General features: G+C 38.5%; 1 protein-coding gene across 1 annotated transcript in view; it reads right to left on the reverse strand.

Moving 5' to 3' along the window:
* LOC106578856 (germ cell-specific gene 1-like protein) overlaps positions 1-18,317 on the reverse strand; it is a 46,068-nt gene extending 27,751 nt beyond the window's left edge. The window contains exons 1-2 of the mRNA XM_014158082.2: positions 17,822-18,317; positions 16,608-16,655 (exon numbers count right to left, since the gene is read on the reverse strand). Coding sequence (XP_014013557.1) covers positions 16,608-16,655; positions 17,822-18,128 — 355 coding nt within the window. The 5' untranslated portion in view covers positions 18,129-18,317. The remainder of the gene's footprint in view (positions 1-16,607; positions 16,656-17,821) is intronic.
* Between the last annotated feature and the right edge of the window lie 6,439 nt (positions 18,318-24,756).

Genomic DNA, 24,756 nt, shown 5'->3' on the forward strand with positions numbered 1-24,756 from the left:
CAGTGTGGTTAGATTAACGAGAGTCTTGTCTTTAAATGGCTGTAAAATAGTCATATGTTTGAGAAATTGAAGTAATAGGATTTTTAAGGTTTTGAAAATCGCGCCACAGGATAGCAGTGGCTGTTACGTAGGTGGGACGAATTCGTCCCGCCTAGCCTAGAGAGGTTAATCGCAAGATTGAACCTAACATGGGGGGACTGTCATGACGTTGGCCTGTGGGTAAGGTTTATGACCCCCCCATAAATACCTTTCTCCCTTCCCCTCTCTGACCCTACTGATGGACTTGAATAGCCTGTGTTAAATATAGAGAGTCTGGGAACGTCAAAATAATGGGGAAAAGGAACCATATTTTGGACATAAAACCAGTTGGAAATATGCTTGGGAACGTAATGAGTATGTATGTCAGTTCAGTTGTGATCTGAGACATTATGACTGATGACAGGACGACATAAACTGTACCTGAGAAAGTATACACCCTCTATTTATCAGAGTCACATGGAATTGTTATGCAATTGAAATGTTTGATATTGAAATTGTTTGTTAGGAGATTAAATGTAATTTTAGCTTCCAAATGAGAGAATTGGGTTTTCATAAGGAAAGTGCCCTGCTTGATCAGTGGCCCACCCCTGTGAAGAGACAGGGGATATAAACGATGAAACACATCCTTCCCCCTCTCCACTATATAAGCCTTTGACGAAAAGATAACCACGTTGTTCCAGTACGTGAGGTCTGCCGCCTCTACGTTAGAAGGACACACGTCAAGTACAGAACTAAGCCAACCTCGGCGTGAGCTTTGGTGGCGAATGGTATGAACTTTGAGCTTATTCACTACAGAAGTGATACTTCCTAGCCGTTGAGTTAGCAGCGGCCGCTGTAGACGGGGGCTAGGAAAGGACGGACGACGGATCCAGTCTAACAGACGGACGAAGATACCACCACGTATCCAATTTACCACCAGAGACATTCTTCCGAGGACAGGAAGATCTGTTGGCCAACCCGGCCAGCATCTACGACCAATATACCGAAGCGCAGCTCAGAGTAAATATTTATTGCATTTTCCTTTTCCCAATGGGCGGTAATTTAGTAATGCATAAGATAATGTATTTACGATAGCATAGCTGCTGTTTCTTCGTTCCTAAATCTTCCCGCTCTTTCATTCAAGCCCAACCCCCTTTCCTTTGTGTAACCAGCCATGATACAGGTTCCGTCCACCAGGATGTTTTCTGTATGACATCATTTGTATTCTGTGTATATGTAATTCTGTGTGATTAGTTTAGGTATTTAGTAAATAAATAATTAAACCCAATTTGGTATTGCTTGATTCAACTTGTTAGCTAGGGTTCGTGAAGATAGCCAAGAATTTACAACTTTCATTATCAGATTGAAAATAAGATAAGGGTTAATATTGACTGCTACCGATGTAAAATATTACTAAGTATTTTAAGAGTTTATTCGGAAGATAACGGCTCTATAAACGTTCTTCCGTGGTGCCCCGACTTTCTAGTTAATTACATTTACATGATTAGCTTAATCAGGTAATATTAATTAGAGAAAGAATTTTATAGGTTAGCATGTCATATCACTTAATCCAGCATAGCCAAAGACACGACAGTAGTAACAGTAACAACACAGTAACAATGTTGTAACAACAAGGTAACAACAAGGTAACAACGCAATAACAACGTCGTAACAATGTAGTAACAACACGGTAACAACAAGGTAACAATGTAGTAACAACATAGTAACAACACAGTAAAAATGCAATAACAACACAGTAACAACACAGTAACAACGTAGTAACAACATAGTAACAAATCAGTAACACAGTAACAACACAGTAACAACGTAGTAACAACACAGTACCAACGTAGTAACAACACAGTAACAATGTAGTAACAACATAGTAACAACGTAGTAGCACCATAGTAACAACAAGGCAACAACGTAGTAACAACATAGTAACAAATCAGTAACACAGTAACAACACAGTAACAACGTAGTAACAACACATTAACAATGTAGTAACAACGTAGTAACAACAAGGTAACAATGTAGTAACAACGTAGTAACAACGTAGTAGCACCATAGTAACAACAAGGTAACAACGTAGTAACAACATTGTAACAATGTAGTAACAACGTTGTAACAACGTAGTAGCACCATAGTAACAACACAGTAACACCGTAGTAACAACACAGTAACAATGTAGTAACAATGTAGTAACAACGTAGTAGCACCATAGTAACAACAAGGTAACAACGTAGTAACAACATAGTAACAACATAGTAACAACACAGTAACAACGTAGTAACAACACAGTACCAATGTAGTAACAACACAGTAAACAATGTAGTAACAACATAGTAACAACACAGTAACAATGTAGTAACAACGTAGTAACAACGTAGTAGCACCATAGTAACAACAAGGTAACACCGTAGTAATAACATAGTAACAAATCAGTAACACAGTAACAACACAGTAACAACGTAGTAACAACACATTAACAACGTAGTAACAACGTAGTAACAACAAGGTAACAATGTAGTAACAACGTAGTAACAACTTAGTAGCACCATAGTAACAACAAGGTAACAACGTAGTAACAACATAGTAACAATGTAGTAACAACGTTGTAACAACGTAGTAGCACCATAGTAACAACACAGTAACACTGTAGTAACAACACAGTAACAATGTAGTAACAATGTAGTAACAACGTAGTAGCACCATAGTAACAACAAGGTAACAACGTAGTAACAACATAGTAACAACATAGTAACAACGTAGTAACAACACAGTAACAACATATTAACAATGTAGTAACAACTCAGTAAAAAAATATTAACACAGTAACAACGCAATAACAACACAGTAACAACACAGTAACAACGTAGTAACAACACAGTAACAACACAGTAAAAACACAGTAACAATGTAGTAACAACAAGGTAACAACAAGGTAACAATGTAGTAACAACATAGTAACAACACAGTAAAAATGCAATAACAACACAGTAACAACACAGTAACAACGTAGTAACAACATAGTAACAAATCAGTAACACAGTAACAACACAGTAACAACGTAGTAACAACACAGTACCAACGTAGTAACAACACAGTAACAATGTAGTAACAACATAGTAACAACGTAGTAGCACCATAGTAACAACAAGGTAACAACGTAGTAACAACATAGTAACAAATCAGTAACACAGTAACAACACAGTAACAATGTAGTAACAACACATTAACAACGTAGTAACAACGTAGTAACAACAAGGTAACAATGTAGTAACAACGTAGTAACAACGTAGTAACAACATAGTAGCACCATAGTAACAATGTAGTAACAACGTTGTAACAACGTAGTAGCACCATAGTAACAACACAGTAACACCGTAGTAACAACACAGTAACAATGTAGTAACAACGTAGTAACAACGTAGTAGCATCATAGTAACAACAAGGTAACACCGTAGTAATAACATAGTAACAAATCAGTAACACAGTAACAACACAGTAAAAACGAAGTAACAACACAGTAACAACGTAGTAACAACGTAGTAACAACACAGTAACAATGTAGTAACAACGAAGTAACAACATAGTAGCACTATAGTAACAACAAGGTAACAACGTAGTAACAACATAGTAACAACGTAGTAACAACACAGTAACAACATATTAACAATGTAGTAACAACGTAGTAGCACCATAGTAACAACAAGGTAACAACGTAGTAACAACATAGTAACAACATAGTAACAACACAGTAACAACGTAGTAACAACACAGTACCAATGTAGTAACAACACAGTAAACAATGTAGTAACAACATAGTAACAACACAGTAACAATGTAGTAACAACGTTGTAACAACGTAGTAGCACCATAGTAACAACACAGTAACAACATATTAACAATGTAGTAACAACGTAGTAGCACCATAGTAACAACAAGGTAACAACGTAGTAACAACATAGTAACAACATAGTAACAACACAGTAACAACGTAGTAACAACACAGTACCAATGTAGTAACAACACAGTAAACAATGTAGTAACAACATAGTAACAACACAGTAACAATGTAGTAACAACGTAGTAACAACGTAGTAGCACCATAGTAACAACAAGGTAACACCGTAGTAATAACATAGTAACAAATCAGTAACACAGTAACAACACAGTAAAAACGAAGTAACAACACAGTAACAATGTAGTAACAACGTAGTAACAACACAGTAACAATGTAGTAACAACGAAGTAACAACATAGTAGCACTATAGTAACAACAAGGTAACAACGTAGTAACAACATAGTAACAACGTAGTAACAACACAGTAACAACATATTAACAATGTAGTAACAACTCAGTAAAAAAATATTAACAACTAAGTAACAACGCAATAACAACACAGTAACGACACAGTAACAACGTAGTAACAACACAGTAACAACACAGTAAAAACACAGTAACAATGTAGTAACAACAAGGTAACAACAAGGTAACAATGTAGTAACAACATAGTAACAAATCAGTAACACAGTAACAACACAGTAACAACGTAGTAACAACACATTAACAACGTAGTAACAACGTAGTAACAACAAGGTAACAATGTAGTAACAACGTAGTAACAACTTAGTAGCACCATAGTAACAACAAGGTAACAACGTAGTAACAACATAGTAACAATGTAGTAACAACGTTGTAACAACGTAGTAGCACCATAGTAACAACACAGTAACACTGTAGTAACAACACAGTAACAATGTAGTAACAATGTAGTAACAACGTAGTAGCACCATAGTAACAACAAGGTAACAACGTAGTAACAACATAGTAACAACATAGTAACAACGTAGTAACAACACAGTAACAACATATTAACAATGTAGTAACAACTCAGTAAAAAAATATTAACACAGTAACAACGCAATAACAACACAGTAACAACACAGTAACAACGTAGTAACAACACAGTAACAACACAGTAAAAACACAGTAACAATGTAGTAACAACAAGGTAACAACAAGGTAACAATGTAGTAACAACATAGTAACAACACAGTAAAAATGCAATAACAACACAGTAACAACACAGTAACAACGTAGTAACAACATAGTAACAAATCAGTAACACAGTAACAACACAGTAACAACGTAGTAACAACACAGTACCAACGTAGTAACAACACAGTAACAATGTAGTAACAACATAGTAACAACGTAGTAGCACCATAGTAACAACAAGGTAACAACGTAGTAACAACATAGTAACAAATCAGTAACACAGTAACAACACAGTAACAATGTAGTAACAACACATTAACAACGTAGTAACAACGTAGTAACAACAAGGTAACAATGTAGTAACAACGTAGTAACAACGTAGTAACAACATAGTAGCACCATAGTAACAATGTAGTAACAACGTTGTAACAACGTAGTAGCACCATAGTAACAACACAGTAACACCGTAGTAACAACACAGTAACAATGTAGTAACAACGTAGTAACAACGTAGTAGCATCATAGTAACAACAAGGTAACACCGTAGTAATAACATAGTAACAAATCAGTAACACAGTAACAACACAGTAAAAACGAAGTAACAACACAGTAACAACGTAGTAACAACGTAGTAACAACACAGTAACAATGTAGTAACAACGAAGTAACAACATAGTAGCACTATAGTAACAACAAGGTAACAACGTAGTAACAACATAGTAACAACGTAGTAACAACACAGTAACAACATATTAACAATGTAGTAACAACTCAGTAAAAAAATATTAACAACTAAGTAACAAAGCAATAACAACACAGTAACAACACAGTAACAACGTAGTAACAACACAGTAACAACACAGTAAAAACACAGTAACAATGTAGTAACAACAAGGTAACAACAAGGTAACAATGTAGTAACAACATAGTAACAACACAGTAAAAATGCAATAACAACACAGTAACAACACAGTAACAACGTAGTAACAACATAGTAACAAATCAGTAACACAGTATCAACACAGTAACAACGTAGTAACAACACAGTACCAACGTAGTAACAACACAGTAACAATGTAGTAACAACATTGTAACAACGTAGTAGCACCATAGTAACAACAAGGTAACAACGTAGTAACAACATAGTAACAAATCAGTAACACAGTAACAACACAGTAACAACGTAGTAACAACACATTAACAACGTAGTAACAACGTAGTAACAACAAGGTAACAATGTAGTAACAACGTAGTAACAACTTAGTAGCACCATATTAACAACAAGGTAACAACGTAGTAACAACATAGTAACAATGTAGTAACAACGTTGTAACAACGTAGTAGCACCATAGTAACAACACAGTAACACCGTAGTAACAACACAGTAACAATGTAGTAACAATGTAGTAACAACGTAGTAGCACCATTGTAACAACAAGTTAACAACGTAGTAACAACATAGTAACAACATAGTAACAACGTAGTAACAACACAGTAACAACATATTAACAATGTAGTAACAACTCAGTAAAAAAATATTAACACAGTAACAACGCAATAACAACACAGTAACAACACAGTAACAACGTAGTAACAACACAGTAACAACACAGTAAAAACACAGTAACAATGTAGTAACAACAAGGTAACAACAAGGTAACAATGTAGTAACAACATAGTAACAACACAGTAAAAATGCAATAACAACACAGTAACAACACAGTAACAACGTAGTAACAACATAGTAACAAATCAGTAACGCAGTAACAACACAGTAACAACGTAGTAACAACACAGTACCAACGCAGTAACAACACAGTAACAATGTAGTAACAACATAGTAACAACGTAGTAGCACCATAGTAACAACAAGGTAACAACGTAGTAACAACATAGTAACAAATCAGTAACACAGTAACAACACAGTAACAACGTAGTAACAACACATTAACAACGTAGTAACAACGTAGTAACAACAAGGTAACAATGTAGTAACAACGTAGTAACAACGTAGTAGCACCATAGTAACAACAAGGTAACAACGTAGTAACAACTTAGTAACAATGTAGTAACAACGTTGTAACAACGTAGTAGCACCATAGTAACAACACAGTAACACCGTAGTAACAACACAGTAACAATGTAGTAACAATGTAGTAACAACGTAGTAGCACCATAGTAACAACAAGGTAACAACGTAGTACCAACATAGTAACAACACAGTAACAACACAGTAACAACGTAGTAACAACACAGTACCAACGTAGTAACAACACAGTAACAATGTAGTAACAACATAGTAACAACACAGTAACAATGTAGTAACAACGTAGTAACAACGTAGTAGCACCATAGTAACAACAAGGTAACACCGTGGTAATAACATAGTAACAAATCAGTAACACAGTAACAACACAGTAAAAACGTAGTAACAACACAGTAACAACGTAGTAACAATGTAGTAACAACACAGTAACAATGTAGTAACAACGAAGTAACAACGTAGTAGCACTATAGTAACAACAAGGTAACAACGTAGTAACAACATAGTAACAACGTAGTAACAACACAGTAACAACATATTAACAATGTAGTAACAACTCAGTAACAACATATTAACAACACAGTAACAATGCAATAACAACACAGTAACAACGTAGTAACAATGTAGTAACAACGTAGTAACAATGTAGTAACAACACAGTAACAACATAGTAACAACGTAGTAACAACACAGTAACAACGCAGTAACAACGTAATAACAACACAGTAACAACACAGTAACAACTTAGTAACAACTTAGTAACAACGCAGTAACAACGCAGTAACAACACAGTAACAACACAGTAACAACACAGTAACAACATAGTAACAACTTAGTAACAACATAGTAACAATGTAGTAACGACGTGGTAACAACATGGTAACAACATGGTAACAACGTAGTAACAACATGGTAACAACATGGTAACAACATAGTAACAACACAGTAACAGCACAGTAACAACATAGTAAAACCATAGTAGCAAATTAGTATTACTATGCTATTACATGGTAATAGGGTTTAGTGGGATCAGTCATAAAGACGTCAAGAACAAGGACTGTGTAATTACACATCCAACTGCTGAAACCTATTCCAGCAGAGATGTGTTTCCATTAAACTGACTATTTGCAGAAAGCTGTGTGTGATGACGTAGCATATATAAAATAACTTTTGCTGTTAAATTCCCATGTACCCGAATGAAAAATACAAGTTTAATTGGTTTCCATCGCATTTTCAACACAACTGATGGTTTTGTCACAAAAACTGTTGTGTTATATAGCAAATGTGCCCACTCTGGTCTTGGCATATGCGTTGTAGCCAACAGCTCGCAGATACAGTGCAGGTAGGCTACCTTTACTGAACAAAAATATAAACGCAACATGTAAAGATCCCAGAAATTTTCCATCCGCAAAGAATGATTATTTTTCTCAAATTTTGTGCACAAATTTGTTTACATCCTTGTTAGTGAACATTTCTCCCTTTGCCAAGGTAATCCATCCACCTGACAGGTGTGGCATATCAAGAAGCTGATTAAACAACATGATTATTACACAGGTGCACCTTGTGCTGGGGACAATAAAAGACCACTCTAAAATGTAGTTTTGTTACACAACACAATGCATGCAATTGGCATGCTGACTGCAGGAATGTCCACCAGAGCTGTTGCCAGAGAATTGAATGCTAATTTCTCTACCATAAGCCACCGCCAACGTCGTTTTAGAGAATTTGGCAGTATGTACAACCGGCCTCACAACCGCAGACCACGTGTAACCACGCGAGCTCAACACCTCCACATCCGGCTTCGTCACCTGTGGGATGGTCTGAGATCAGTCACCCAGACAGCTGATGAAACTGAGGAGTATTTCTGTCTGTAATAAAGCCCTTTTGTGGGGAAAAAATAATTTTGATTGGCTGGGCCTGGCTCCCAAGAGGGTGTGCCTGTCTCCCCAGTGGGTGCCCAGTCATGTGAAATCCATAGATTAGGGTCTAATAAATATATTTCAATTGAATCATTTCCTTATATGAACTGTAACTCAGTAAAATTGTTGAAATGATTGCATGTTTCTGTTGTTATATGTGAATGAATGCACGGGGGAATACTAGCTAGCTTAGTGACCCTGTGTTTGTACATTTTACTCACTAAAGTAGTTATTGTTATGAGTCTGAAACAGGGAAATGAATTTGAATGCTTTGAATATTAATCTTTGTTAAACCTATTAAAGAAAAGTCAAACAGAACATTATCTCCTGTCTCCTTATTGCTCCTAGTAAGTCTATTGACTGCAAAGGTTGTTACATTGTAATTACATAGCAATTAACAAGTTCTCATTTTACATTAAATTACACTGTAAATACATGTATATAATTTGTAACATTGTAATAACATGCGGTTAAAGATTGTTATATTGTAAGTACAATGTAACTAAAAGGGTTATACTGTACCTAATATTCTCCTGTCTCCGCATTTCTCGTGGTTAACCATGTTTCTCCAAAAATGTTGTTACATTGTAACTACATAGTAATTAAAACATTATTTCACTTTACATTGAGTTGTTTACTCCGGAGTGTGTCCATTATAAATAAAAGTGTATCCATTTTAACAACATTGTCATTACATAACTTTTGATTAAATATACCCTTTGAGCCAGGTTAGAACATGGAAATGACCAAACAGAAAACAATCTGCCTTGTTACAATTGTTGTTGCCAACTCCTAGGCTGTTAGGGCACGATGGTATCAACCCTGGGTACATGTAAGAAGGTCACAATTTGGCTGGCGTTATTAACATGGTCATTAACAGGTGACTTTCAAACGTGTAATTACAAAACAGTAGTGACATAGTGGAAACAAGAAAATGTGGAATAACCTTCAGCAAGTGGGATCTGTGGTTACACAGTCCTTGTTGCAATTGTGTAATAAGTGATGTTGTTACTAGGGTTTTTACTACAGTTATTACTGTGTAGTTACATAGTAACATGGGGCAACTTAATGTAACGTTTTACCCCATGGCATGACAATAATACCTACATGTTACTACTAAGCAATTACAGTGCAATTACATAGATTATAACACTGTTAGTTACTGTGCTATAAGACCTGTAGAAAAAGTGCTGCCAAAAATAGTTAGAATTTAAAAGTTAAAAGTAGGCCTAGATGAATAATTGAATCTATTCATATCTCTTAGCGATAGAACAATCCTTTTTACTTGTTCTGACCAAACTCTTAAATGGGATTTCAATGATTAATCAAAGGTGATCATTTTTATTACACGGCAGGATTAAGGTGCATATTAAAAAGATGAAGGTAGTGTGTGATTTATTCAAATGAATCTCACATACGTGCCTCTTTCGCAGTTTTGTACTATTTTTTGTCTACCTGAGAGTATTCCTTTAGCTATTACTATAACTTAAGAATCCTAGCCAACATATCCCCCGTCACAAAAGCACAGAGAAAGGACTTATTGGATGAAATCAGAACTGAGATCAATTACATTAAAACCAACAAAACTCAGTTAGAAATGTGTCATAATAATGCCCCTTTTGGATACTGAGACAGTGACATTGGACTCACACACACAATGGAGACGTGGTAAACGTGTGTGTGTGTGTGTGTGTGTGTGTGTGTGTGTGTGTGTGTGTGTGTGTGTGTGTGTGTGTGTGTGTGTGTGTGTGTGTGTGTGTGTGTGTGTGTGTGTGTGTGTGTGTGTGTGTGTGTGTGTGTGTGTGTCTGCGTGTTGAACAGTATTTTGTATTGAAGTGAATTAGGCACGGAAAGAATGTGCCGACACAGAGGAGGTAAAACGAATAAAGGAGGGATGATGGAGGGATGTCTGACTGATGAAGGGCGGAGTGCGGCACACTATCTAACCATCCTCTCATCCTCTTCGTCAGGATGAAGGAGGGATGTCTGACTGATGAAGGGCGGAGTGCGGCACACTATCTAACCATCCTCTCATCCTCTTCGTCAGGATGATGGAGGGATGTCTGACTGATGAAGGGCGGAGTGCGGCACACTATCTAACCATCCTCTCATCCTCTTCGTCAGGATGAAGGAGGGATGTCTGACTGATGAAGGGCGGAGTGCGGCACACTATCTAACCATCCTCTCATCCTCTTCGTCAGGATGAAGGAGGGATGTCTGACTGATGAAGGGCAGAGTGCGACACACTATCTAACCATCCTCTCATCCTCTTCGTCAGGATGAAGGAGGGATGTCTGACTGATGAAGGGCGGAGTGCGGCACACTATCTAACCATCCTCTCATCCTCTTCGTCAGGATGAAGGAGGGATGTCTGACTGATGAAGGGCGGAGTGCGACACACTATCTAACCATCCTCTCATCCTCTTCGTCAGGATGAAGGAGGGATGTCTGACTGATGAAGGGCAGAGTGCGACACACTATCTAACCATCCTCTCATCCTCTTCGTCAGGATGAAGGAGGGATGTCTGACAGACATGCACGGTGCTTCTAGAGGCAGTTTGGAACTCGGTGGTGAGTGTTGCAACCGAGGACAGACGATTTTTATGCGCTACGTGCTTCAGCAATTGGTGGTCCTGTTCTGTGAGCTTGTGTGGCCTACCACTTCGCGACTGAGCCGTTGTTGCTCCTAGATGTTTCCACTTCACAACAACAGCACTTACAGTTGAAAGGGGCAGCTCTAGCAGGGCAGAAATTTGACGAACTGACTTGTTGGAAAGTTGGCATCCTATGACAGTGCCACGTTGAACATCACTGAGCTCTTCAGTAAGGCCGTTCTACTGTCAATGTTTGTCTATGGAGAATGCATGGCTGTGTGCTTGATTTTATACACCCGGTGTGGCTGAAATTGCCAAATCCACTAATTTGAAGGCGTGTCCACATACTTTTGGCCATGTAGTGTATCTCAGTCACAGCAAGTAAAATATTTCTGTAACCGTTACTAGGAACATTGCTGTAGTTCACAATATATAGGTCTTCAACATACCCTGTATTTATACATGGCTTAATATTCAACGTAAACAGTTTAGGAATTATTATCACTCTAACCTGTCCCCTATATGTATTACATTATTATAGGGGGATTATCACATATCACTTGAATTGGTACAGCATTCTCATTAACGGGTGCAACAAATATAGCCACTTACATGGCAAGCCTCCAAAGATGCTAATGAGCCAGCGATTCTTTCCCCCTCCCCAAACATTTTACCGCAATGCACTATAATTTACAGAATGCTGCAGTAAATATTCAGCAAAACAGCAATATAGTACTTTGATAAATAGTATTTTAATAAAACTGCAGCAATTGCTAACAATTAAGTAATTCTATATTACAGTATACCAATTAATAATTTGTATTTTATATCACTACCAGATATAGTAGAGTGCTTAAAGGGTAAATAGTCAACCATTAAACAATTTAAAGGTCCTGAACAGTAATTCTAAAAAGTACTTTTTCTCTCATGGCTAACTACCAGGAAGTTTGAAAAGACAGGCTGAGTGGGCGGGGAGCTAATTTTCATGAGCTCACCTTGACTGACAGCTCTTTGAAAACGCCTATGTTAAGCAACTTGGATGCAGTGAGCAATATTGCAGTAAAATCATCTCAAGCTAATTTGGTGATAAACAAAGCAACTCAAACAACATTGACATTGCATCAATGAGATTATATATATATATATATATATATATATATATATATATATATATATATATACAGTGCATTCGGGAAGGATTCAGACCCCTTGACTTTTTCTACATTTTGTTACGTTACAGCCTTATTCTAAAATGGATTAAATAACAAAAAAATCCTCAGCAATCTACACACAATACCCCACAATGACAAAGCAAAAACAGGTTTTTACAAATGTTTGCAAATGTATTACAAATTTGAAACAGAAATACCTTATTTACATAACTAATCAGACCCTTTGCAATGAGACTCGAAATTGAGCTCAGGCGCATCCTGTTTCCATTGATCATCCTTGAGATGTTTCTACAACTTGATTGGAGTCCACCTGTGGTAAATTCAATTGATTGGCTATGATTTGGAAAGGCACACACCTGCCTATAAGGTCTCACAGTTGACAGTGCATGTCAGAGCAAAAACCAAGCCATGAGGTTGAAGGAATTGTCCGTAGAGCGCCGAGACAGGATTGTGCCCAGGCACAGATCTGGGGAAGGGTACCAAAACATTCCTACAGCATTGAAGGTCCCGAAGAACACAGTGGCCTCCATAATTCCTAAACGGAAGAAGTTTGGAACCACCAAGACTCTTCCTAGAGCTGACCGACCGGCCAAACTGAGCAATCAGGGGAGAAGGGCCTTGGTCAGGGAGATAAGTAAGAACCCGATGGTCACTCTGACAGAGCTCTAGAGTTTCTCTATGGAGATGGTAGAACCTTCCAGAAGGACAACCATCTCTGCAGCATTCAACCAATCAGGCCTTATGGTAGAGTGGCCAGATGGAAGCCACTCCTCAGTAAAAGGCACATGACAGACCGCTTGGCAGTGGTGTTACTTAAGTAAACATACTTTAAAGTACTACTTTACTTAAGTTGTTTTTTGGGGTACCTGCACTCTACTCTACTTTACTATTTATATTTTTGACAACTTTTACTTTTACTTCACTACATTCCTAAAGAAAATTTACTTTTTACTCCATACATTGCCCCTGACACCCAAAATTACTTGTTACATTTTGACAGGAAAATGGTCCAGTTCACACACTTATGAAGAGAACATCCCTGGTCATCCCTACTGCCTCTGATCTGGAGGACTCACTAAACAGAGAACATCCCTGGTCATCCCTACTGCCTCTGATCTGGCAGACTCATTAATCACAAATGCTTTGTTTGTAAATTATGTCTGAGTGTTGGAGTGTGCCCCTGGCTATCCGTCAATAAAAAAATTAAAAAAATTGTGCCGTACGGCTTGCTTAATATAAGGAATTTGAAATTACTTATACTTTTACTTTTACTTTTGATATTTCAGTACACTTGAGCAATTACATTTAATTTCGCTACTTAAGTATTTTAAACCAAATACTTTTACTCAAGTAGAATTTTACTGGGTGACTTTCACTTTTACTTGAGTCATTTTCTATTAAGGTATCTTTACTTTTACTCAAGTATGACAATTGAGTACTCTTTCCAGCACTGCCGCTTAGAGTTTGCCAAAAAGCACCTAATTAATGAGAAACAAGATTCTTTGGTCTGATGAAACCCAGATTGAACTCTTGAATGCCAAGTGTCACGTCTGGAGGAAACCTGGCACCATCCTTACGATGAAGCATTGTGGTGGCGGAATCATGCTGTGGGGATGTTTTTCTGCGGCACAGACGGAGACTAGTCAGGATCGAGGCAAAAATGAACGGAGAAAAGTACAGAGAGATCGTTGATGAAAATCTGCTCCAGAGAGCTCAGGACCTTAGACTGGGGCGAAGGTTCACCTTCCAACAGGACAACAATCCTAAGCACACAGCCAAGACAAAGCAGGAGTGGCTTCGGGACAAGTCTTTGAATGTCCTTGATTGGCCTAGCCAGAGCCCGGACTTAAACCTGATCGAACATCTCTGGACAGACCTGAAAATAGCTGTGCAGCAATGCTCCCCATCCAACCTGACAGAGCTTGATAGGATCTGCAGAGAAGAATGGTAGAAACTCCCCAAATACAGGTTGCCAAGCTTGTAGCGTCATGCCCAAGAAGACTCGAGGCTGTAATCACTGCCAAAGGTGCTTCAACAAAGTACTGAGTAAAGGGTCTGAATACTTATGTAAATGTAATATTTAATTTTACATTTTTTATAAATTAGCAAACATTTCTAGAAATCTGTTTTTGCTTTGTCATTATTGGGTATCGTGTGTAGATTGAAGAGGGAAAAAAACAATTTAATCCATTTTAGAATAAGCCTGTAATGTAACAAAATGTGGAAAAAGTCAAGGGGTCGGAATACTTTCCAAAAGCACTGTGTGTATGTATATATATATATATATATATATATATATATATATATATATATATATATATATATTTTAGATATCTCCCATTTGGCATGTATTTTGTGATGTGCTTTACAGCACCACTGACAGATGTACTTACTTGACAACTGCGTCAGAGATTTGAATGATCTAGTTGTATAAACCATGCCCCTCTGCAAACACGCCTTCTCTGATGTTGGTTACAAGGCAGTACTTATTTAAATTAGGTAAGAGAATATATTATGTTACCATTGGTGTATTAAAATGACAGTCACCTTGTCCCATTAATAATTAATCCAAGTGTTTGTCATGGGGGAGGGGACCAGTAACTTTATGATCAAACTTTATTAATGTGGAAGCAACAGTCATTTTTCATATTTTATGAAGTTTACTTCAAATATCATGCAATTTCATGAAAAACATGATTTTGGCTGTTGATGACATGTAAGAAACTCTTCTAAACTGACAGTGACTACAAGGCAAAACAGATCAAAAGCACATGGCTAAACGCTCAGCCATTATTTAAGGTTTGAGACTTGCTGCCACTCTGATCTAATTCTGATATGCAGTTTATTGTTAATTAAGGCACTACTACCACATATCACTTAAATTGGTATAGCACTCTTACTAACAGAGCAACAAGTATAGCCTCTTACAAGGAACACATCAAAATGTGTTAATGAGCCACAACAAAACCATGCAGCAACAAACGTTTTTTTTCCACTCCAAATGTACAGTATGGTACTGTGCCCTGTGGGTGGAACTGAATTACCGTAAATTACTGGCAGCACAGTAGACAATAAATTACTCTAGATTTACAGAAGAAGGTTTTTAGACTGCAAAAATACAGTATGATAATCTATTATGTGGGGTGTTAATGAATTACAGTAAATTACTGTAGATTTACAAGATAAATTCAAAAATAAATACGAAATTGTAGTTTATTCAGTGGGGTACAGCATTTTCACTAATGGTTGCAACAAATATAGCCGCTTACAAGGCTCGCCTCAAAATATGTTAATGAGACAGAGATTATTTCGCCGCCCACAACATTTTCCTACAATGCACCATAATTCGCAGTATGCTGCTGTAAAAACAGCAAAACAGATCATACAGTAATTTACTCTAAAATTGTATTATAAAAGTACAGCAATTGTTGTAATTTTACAGCAGTTTAGAGGAATGGTAATTGAGCCCCCAAAATGCATTGGCCTTTACAGCACTGTACTGTAATATAGAGTTACTGTAAAAGTGCTGCTGTGAATGTACAACAATTTGTTATAGTGCAGTAGCTCCCCAGGAAAACGCAGCATTTCTAATCCTCTTAAATTCTGCTACTGTAGGTTTGCACTTTTTAATTGACACTTCCAAATAAATCTAAGGATAATTAAATCTCAGTTGAGCCCAGCATGAGACCATACTCCAGGATTATTAAGTGACTGGGTTCAATTTGCACCCTTCGAGCTGCACTTGCAATTCTTAATATGAGAGATGACTGGAATCTTTAAATAATAAAACAACACCCATAGCCATTCACAGATTAATAGAAAAAGTGTAATAACATGTTATTATGCAAAACCTACCTCTTTCGTGTGAGGGCGCAACATAAATGAAACTTCTGCAGTTTTCACCTGAAATAGAATATGCCACACAATCAAACACAATACAATCAAACACTCAATCATCAGATTTCTAAGGCGCATGTCTGGGTAAAGGGGTGGCTAAGCCAGTGCAGTCTTTAGCTCCATCCCTGTTGAAACACCTGATTCTACTAGTCAGCTTCTCATCAAGTCAAATCGAATGTTATTTGTCACATGCGGCGAATACAACAGGTGTACCGTGAAATGCTTACCTACAAGCCCTTAACCAACAATGCAGTTCAAGAAAGAGTTAAGAAAATATTTAATAAATCAACTAAAGTAAAAAATAAAAAGTAACACAATAAAATGGCATAACAATAACGAGGCTATATACAGGGGGTACCGTTACCGAGTCAATGTGCGGGGTACAGGTTGGTCAAGGTAGTTTGTACTTGTAGGTTGGAATAACAAACAGCGAGTAGCAGCAGTGTAAAAACAAAGGGATGGTCAATGTCATTAGTCTGGGTGGCTATTTGATTAATTGTTCAGCAGTCTTATAGCTTGGGGGTAGAAGCTGTTAATGTGCCTTTTGAACCTAGACTCGGCGCTCTGGTACTGCTTGCCATGCGGTAGCAGAGAGAACAGTCTATTTACAGGACATTGACCTAGAATGTTGATATGGATGGTCAGTCCTTGCATCCATAGCTCTGTCTATGATTTTGAGAGCGGTTACATTTCTCCAGCCCCATCCCTCGGTTGTTTAACAAAATAGTGGCGGGGTTTCAGATGTGTTATTGCTTGAACTGTAGATTTCCCCATTAAAGTAAACAGCTAAATGAAATATGCTTGTTGTAGTTTCTCGTATGTTTAAAAAAAAAAAAGTTTTTGTTTATTTTTTTTGTATGTAAAATGCGCCTATATGGTTGTGAAAATCTCAGAGAAAAAACAACCACAGTCACATTTTTATGAATTTTGCGTAAGTGCGTAATTAAGTACAGACGATCGTTTTAATGATTGTGTGAATGTGCTGGCAGCTCACAGAAAATCATTGGACATTTCACTCAAAAGACAAGAACAATTACAAAAATTAGCATAGTCTATAATTCTGAGAACCCAATTCTAACTTTCCATTAAAATGACAAGCTAGTTCCATGCGTACAGCTGCGTCACATCGCAGTGCGCGAAAAAGTTTTGTTCCCGGAGTTTATCTCTCTTACCTGTCATATTGACGTTCTCCTCGCACGAAAACCAGATCCCGGTGTGGAATTTCCTCATGAGGTACTTGTCCTCGCCGGTCTCCCAGATGTACTGGACCAGTCTGCTGTCATTAATGTTCGAGCTGTTGAACCTGATACAGAACGACTGTCTCGTGGTGGTGACCGGTCCCGTACAGAAAGGTTTCGCCACTTTCCGTGTCCCCTCGCACCAGTAGCTTGTAGTCAACGCGACCACGGCTAGAATCAGCGCGAGGAAGTTCAACGTAATAGCCAGAGATACTCGCCGCCGCCGGTCTATCCCCCCCATAACAGCAACGGGGAAAGGGAGACGCGCTAAACCCAAGGTTTAACACAGTATATGGCGATTTTTCCTTAGATCCTCCTACTGTAGCATAATCGGTCTTTCCGTTACTATACTGCTGGTAATTACAGTTGCGTGAGACTCCTGCATGTCGAGCTAATCCCCAGATATGCTCTTTTGAGCCTGATACTCAGAGACTTTGTAGATACCACTCCTCCTCATCATCATATTCCCCCTTCTCCCCCCCTCTCTCATTCTCTCATTCCCTCTCCCATTTATTTTGTATTTTTCCCCCCTCTCTCCTCCATCATATCAATTATGGCGTGTGTGTGTGTGTGTGTTGTGGAATTGGTTGAGTCCCTTGGCATCAAAGTCAGCAGTCCTTCTTCCTAACCCTCCTCCCTCTATCATGACCTCCCCACACACCGACACACACGGGGACATTCTATGAGTGTACTGATGTGTCATCACCCATGGCAACACACACTAGTTTCCACACACTCACACTCATACACACTTGCTCACATCAAAACAAGATTCATTACAGCAGTAATGACAGTAATGTATGAAACCAGATTCATTACAGCATTAATGACAGCAATGTATGAAACCAGATTCATTACAGCATTAATGACAGTAATGTATGAAACCAGATTCATTAGAGCATTAATGACAGTCATGTATGAAACAAGATTCACTACAGCAGTAATGACAGTAATGTATGAAACCAGATTCATTACAGCATTAATGACAGTAATGTATGAAACCAGATTCATTAAAGCATTAATGACAGTAATGTATGAAACCAGATTCATTAGAGCATGTCTCTTCATTACAGCATTAATGACAGTAATGTATGAAACCAGATTCATTAGAGCATGTCTCTTCATTACAGCATTAATGACAGTAATGTATGAAACCAGATTCATTAGAGCATGTCTCTTCATTACAGCATTAATGACAGTAATGTATGAAACCAGATTCATTAGAGCATGTCTCTTCATTACAGCATTAATGACAGTAATGTATGAAACCAGATTCATTACAGCATTAATGACAGTAATGTATGAAACCAGATTCATTCACTTGCGGTGCATGGGTAAAATCATTGGGGAAGCCAATCCACGAAATAAATCCATATTACAACCTATGTGTTGTGATAATTGGGTTGTTTGCTCTATAACCTGTTAGTTCATATGCCTTGACACCCTGATATATAGGCCTAAGGCTGAGACAATAAGAAGACACAGGGCAGAATAAATTCAACCACACATTTGTTTCATTACAAAACCGGAGAGCAGGGTTGAAAGTCAGGTGGTACGGTCCTGTATGGTACCGCATCCTGGCAAAAATAAATAGTGGGGGTACGCCGTACAGGTAAAACATGAGCTTATCACAGTTAATACAACATACCAAAAAAACTATAGGCTATTATACCAGTATTTAACCCTACTGCATGTCAGCCGCATAAACATGTTTCTAATTGACTGGAAACCAGGCGGTATTTGCTCCAAATTGCATTGTGGTTTGGGGAGAACACTCAAGGTGGAGATGAGTGGCTGAGACCGAGGCACGCGTGGACAACAGTGGATGCGTCAATTCAGACTACAAGTGTAGGTCTAATGACAATCTCAGAATGTCACTACAATACACGGAGGTGTTTTGTAACAGATGTCTCTTTCCGTTTATTAAATCGCGGGTGCACAGTGCACGGTTGTGGTTTGGATGCTGAAATTATTTTGTGAGTGAACGAATGTGCGACAGGTAGCCTACAGGAGGGCCATTGTGTGACAATCAGATGAAAACATCATGACTGGTTGTGTTTATTCCACATTTAAAGGCATAGGCGGTGTGTCCATAAAGCTAGGGAAAGCTTCCCCTAAAGTAAATTGCCAAAACGATAGTATAGCCTAATGTCTATACATAAATAAATAAAATCATTCAATACGGGCTACTACAACAGAAAGCATGATTTGGCCACAGGGGATCCTTAGCTTCTAAATTTTTTTTATCTGTGGATTGTTTAAAATCGCATAGCCTACAGTCGGGAGGGCCCGCAATTTGGGCAGCGTGCGCTGCAAATATCAAATCGATGATTGTTGAGTTGCGACTGTCAGTGAAAAGCAGAGACCCAGCCAGGCATATCGCAATATTTAAAAATACAATTGCGGAAAAACTGTTGACAATGAAAAGACTCCAATCTGTCTTTTAGTTATAAAAATTCTTAACTTACTTGAGCGAACAGTATCCTATCTTATTGACACCAGCGGAGAACATCGGCCAGTCGCAATGTTCTTTGTGACTTGCGGTAACTCTCTGTAGTTCTAAATCAATAGTTGTTTAGTAGTCTGAAAATGTCATAAACATTACCTTGCTTGACCATGCTGTAGGTCATGTAACTGTTTGTTATACGCAATATGTTTTATGGACTTCACGGGGCAGATGTTGCTCTCCAGGTTGAAAGTAGAATTCATTTCTTACCGGTATGGGACACCCAAGTCCACACACACATTTTTTTTATACTACACAAATGACAGCCTACTCTGCTGACACACTGACAAACAGATCAATAAAAACGACGTTGTATGTTCCATATAATCGGCCTACGAAAAGGGGAGACACAAATACAATATGACCTCAATCTAACCTGGAGAAGGAGATTGTTGTCCAAAAGCAAACAAGTGACACTGACACAACCATAAAGACAGTGAAGAGCAAACAAACAGTTGCATGACCTACAGCATGGTCAAGCAAGGTAATGTTTCTGACATTTTCAGACTACTAAACAGCAATTGATTTAGAATCACAGAGAGTTACCGCAAGTCGCAAAGAAAACAGGAGCTGCCTCCACTATTCCAGCACCATTTCAACTTCAACATTTCAACATCATCTAATCACCTATGCTTAGTCTAATACAGTAACAACTAAAATATAGCAAAAACTATTTAGTCCAATCAACGTAATGAGGTGGCTGTCCATGGTACTGATTTCTCTCTCTCTCTCTCTGTGTGTGTGTGTGTGTTTGTGTGTGTGTGTGTGTGCGTAAATAGAAAAAAAACATGTTGACTCACCCTACCTGTAGAGAAACGCCAATGCCATCCTCCTCTTTCATGTTGCCTAAACATCTATGACTCAGTCATACAGTACACACTTTTAGTTGTTGTTTTCCTAGGCTACCTGGCTAAAATGCTTGCTCTCTAGCCTAACTTCCTTTCATGGGCAACAACACGTCATGCCAGCTGGTTAACATTAACCTACTACATCTACCTACATATTGAACTTCCATCCTCTCAGGCCAGGGCCACAATCTATGAATTTATGGTTGGCACAGAATCGGAGTTATAATCATTGGCCAGTACAGAGAATTAAGTAGAACCACAAGTCCAAATCCCTATCTCCATCCATGGCTAATTTATGAAAGAGACTATTTTAGCTTGCTAGCTAGCTAGCTAGCCACCGGAGCACAACAAGACAACAAGATGTAACAATAAAAAAAATCTTGAAATTTGGCTTTTGATGTGATTGGTCTGAAGCCAAATCCAAACTGGCTTCTCTTGAAACTTTATTTTTTGGTGCCCCAGGACCTTTCACAGCTGCGCTCACTCAGTTAAGGTCAATGCTGATTGGCTATTGCTGTAAATATTTTTTTTATCAAGGGAGGCCAAATGCTTGTGGAGGGGTGCTGTTTTGTCTGCGCAGATGCTTTCTGCGGTGAGATACATTCAACCTTTTGTGAATTGAAGGAAATTTACGAGACACAGAGAGACGAAAGATACAATATTGTGTATTTTTTTTTCTTGGTACATTTTTGGGGTAAGCCTGGCTTCCCAAGGCATCCACGAATACACACCACTGGATTCATTACAAGCATTAATGACAGCAATGTATGAAACCAGATTTATTAGAGCATTAATGACAGCAATGTATGAAACCAGATTCATTAGAGCATTAATGACAGCAATGTATGAAACCAGATTCATTACAGCATTAATGACAGTAATGTATATGTCTGGCCTCTCTCTCTCTCTCACGACTTTCCTTCTCTCTCTCTCTGTCTTTCCTCCTCTCGCTCTCTCTCTGTCTTTCCTTCTCTCTCTCTTTCCTCCTCTCTCTCTGTCTTTCCTCCTCTCTCTCTGTCTTTCCTCCTCTCTCTCTCTGTCTTTCCTCCTCTCTCTCTCTGTCTTTCCTCCTCTCTCTGTCTGTCTTTCCTCCTCTCTCTCTCTGTCTTTCCTCCTCTCTCTCTCTGTCTTTCTTTCTCTCTTTACAGTCTCAATGCAACTAAATCATCCCCACCGGGGGTGTGTGAATATACCCAAAACGATTTAGTCCAAGCAACGTAAACTAAATATGATGTGGCTGTCCATGGTGCTGATTTCTGTGAGTGTATGTGCGTGCGTGGTGTGAGTTTGTGTGTGTGCACATGCGCACCCAAGTGTTTGTGTGTAGCCTACACAGTAAATTCCCTAGTGTTAAATTAATACTGAAAGTGTGGACCCGTATAGATATTTTACAGTGATGAATTAAAGCATGGCATAGCATAATGCTTTATTTGCATATTTCCCAGAGTGCCTTGCCTTCAAGTGAATTGTACAGTTACAACCCATGACTGAAGTTGTTAGTGACAGAGACATAGTTGTTGCATTCAAATATACATATATTGCTCTCCTTTGTGAAGTGAGGTTATACATGAATAGGTTATTCAAATGTCATTATTTAACACAACACTCAGTGTATTTCATAAGGCCTTGTTTTAAGGGCTTACACAAACAAATACTTGGATGACCCAACTGCTGGGTCGCAGGCATTTGGTCACTGACTTGAGTTGTTTTCTAAAAAAAGAGTAAGGTTGGCTTGTTGAATTTGGATTATTGAGCTATGATCCAGTGGGTCAGATCAGAAGACTGGAGGCTTGGTTTAGTAGGGGCATGGCTTTCAGGACGTTATTTTTGGCTACCTGTGAGAGTAAATGTCATTCTGGTTTATCTGTTCTGTTGAATTGTTGTCACATGACACAGTCAAACGCTGACACCTTTATCACTTTGATGACGTGAATAGAAGTGTATGAAAATCTTAGAAACTTATCCATATTACAATGAATTAGTAAATACTTTATTGCAGTATGTAAATTAATTTGTATTGGAATATGTAACGTGCAATAATATTAAAGGAAAATGTTACAAACTTTACATTCTCTAAGAGGTGGCCAAAAATAAATATATAATGGCTTTGCCCCTAATAAACCACACCGCTTGGTCAACCCAGAATAAAAACCCAATTGTTCGTTAAATTAACCCATGTTTGGGTAAACCTAGCCTCGTCGTCAACCTAGCCTGGTGAGGTGGGAAGTGCTGATGGCTCGATTTTGAAGTGGAGGGAGTACAGAGCTTAGCATGTCTCTCAAGGAGGCTAAAAAGAGATTTGAGCTTGGAAAAGTTGAATATTTTCAGAAGGAGTCGGGTAATTGGTTAAGGGAGGAAGATTGGAGGGAAAGAGAGAAGAGGTTGAAAAGACTGAGGGAGGCAGAGGATGGGTTTGAATCTGTTGAAGCTAGCAATAACAAGGGAGAGGGTATTTCGAGGAAGATTGGTGTCAAGTTCAAACAGAGTGAGCCGGACACCTTTTCAAGTTCTGGAGGTGAAATGGAAAGGGTAGAAGGTGTGGTGAGCAGCTCGGAGCCTGAGCATGGCATTGATGGACATGGTTATGATAAAGATGAGTTTGGTCCAGTGGGATTGAGATTTTTGAAAAGGGTGGATCCAGACCTTTTAGCTGATCCATGGGTGGTTTGAGGTTGGCTGGAAAAGATGGTGGGTGCTGTTGAGTTGGTTAAGTTAACCCAAAGGGGACTTGTGATGTTTGTGTGTGTGTCTTCAGATCAGAGGGAGTGGGGGCTCTGTATGATGCAACTTGGGGAAAGACCTGTATCTTGCTTTGCACTTAGGTACAGGACACAATTTAAGGGAGTGATTTCTGGGGTAGTGTTAAGTGTGGAGGTGGAACAATTTAAGTTGAAGCTTCCTGGTGTTTGTGAAGCCTGCCATTTGGTGCGACGCAGATCCAGTGGGATTGTGGTGAAACAGAGGTGACACACAGTCTGTTCTTTTAAACTTTGATTCATAGTCTTTACCCGACAAAGTAATGTTAGGATATATTATTAGTTATGCTGTTAGAGCCTTTGTGCCGAATACACTGCAGTGTTCTAGGTGTCACGTTTATGGGCAAGTCGCAGCAGTGTGTAGAAGGGAGATTCCAAGATGTGGGAAGTGTCCAAGAGGACTTGAGACAGAGGAATATGTAGTTTCGGTGGAAAAGTTGTGTGTGTCAACTGTAGGGGTTTCCATGTTGCTGGGGATCGGGAAGCATCCGGTGCGGGAGAGGCAGGTTGAGGTAGCCAGGGTCAGAGTAGTGCAGAAGATGTTGTATGATGAGGCAAGTATAAAGTAGAGGAGGCTGGATCAAGGATGAGCAATTCTGAGAAGATCTCTGTGAATAGTAGATCTGTGCCAGAACAGAGGGATAGGCCAATGAGTGATATACAGTGCCTTCGGAAAGTATTCAGACCTCTTGACCTTTTCCACATATTGTTAGTTTACAGCCTTATTCTGGAATTGATTAAATTGTTTATTTTCCTCAT

This window comes from Salmo salar, chromosome ssa19, assembly GCF_905237065.1.
Source record: "Salmo salar chromosome ssa19, Ssal_v3.1, whole genome shotgun sequence".
In the NCBI taxonomy this organism is placed as follows: Eukaryota; Metazoa; Chordata; class Actinopteri; order Salmoniformes; family Salmonidae; genus Salmo; species Salmo salar.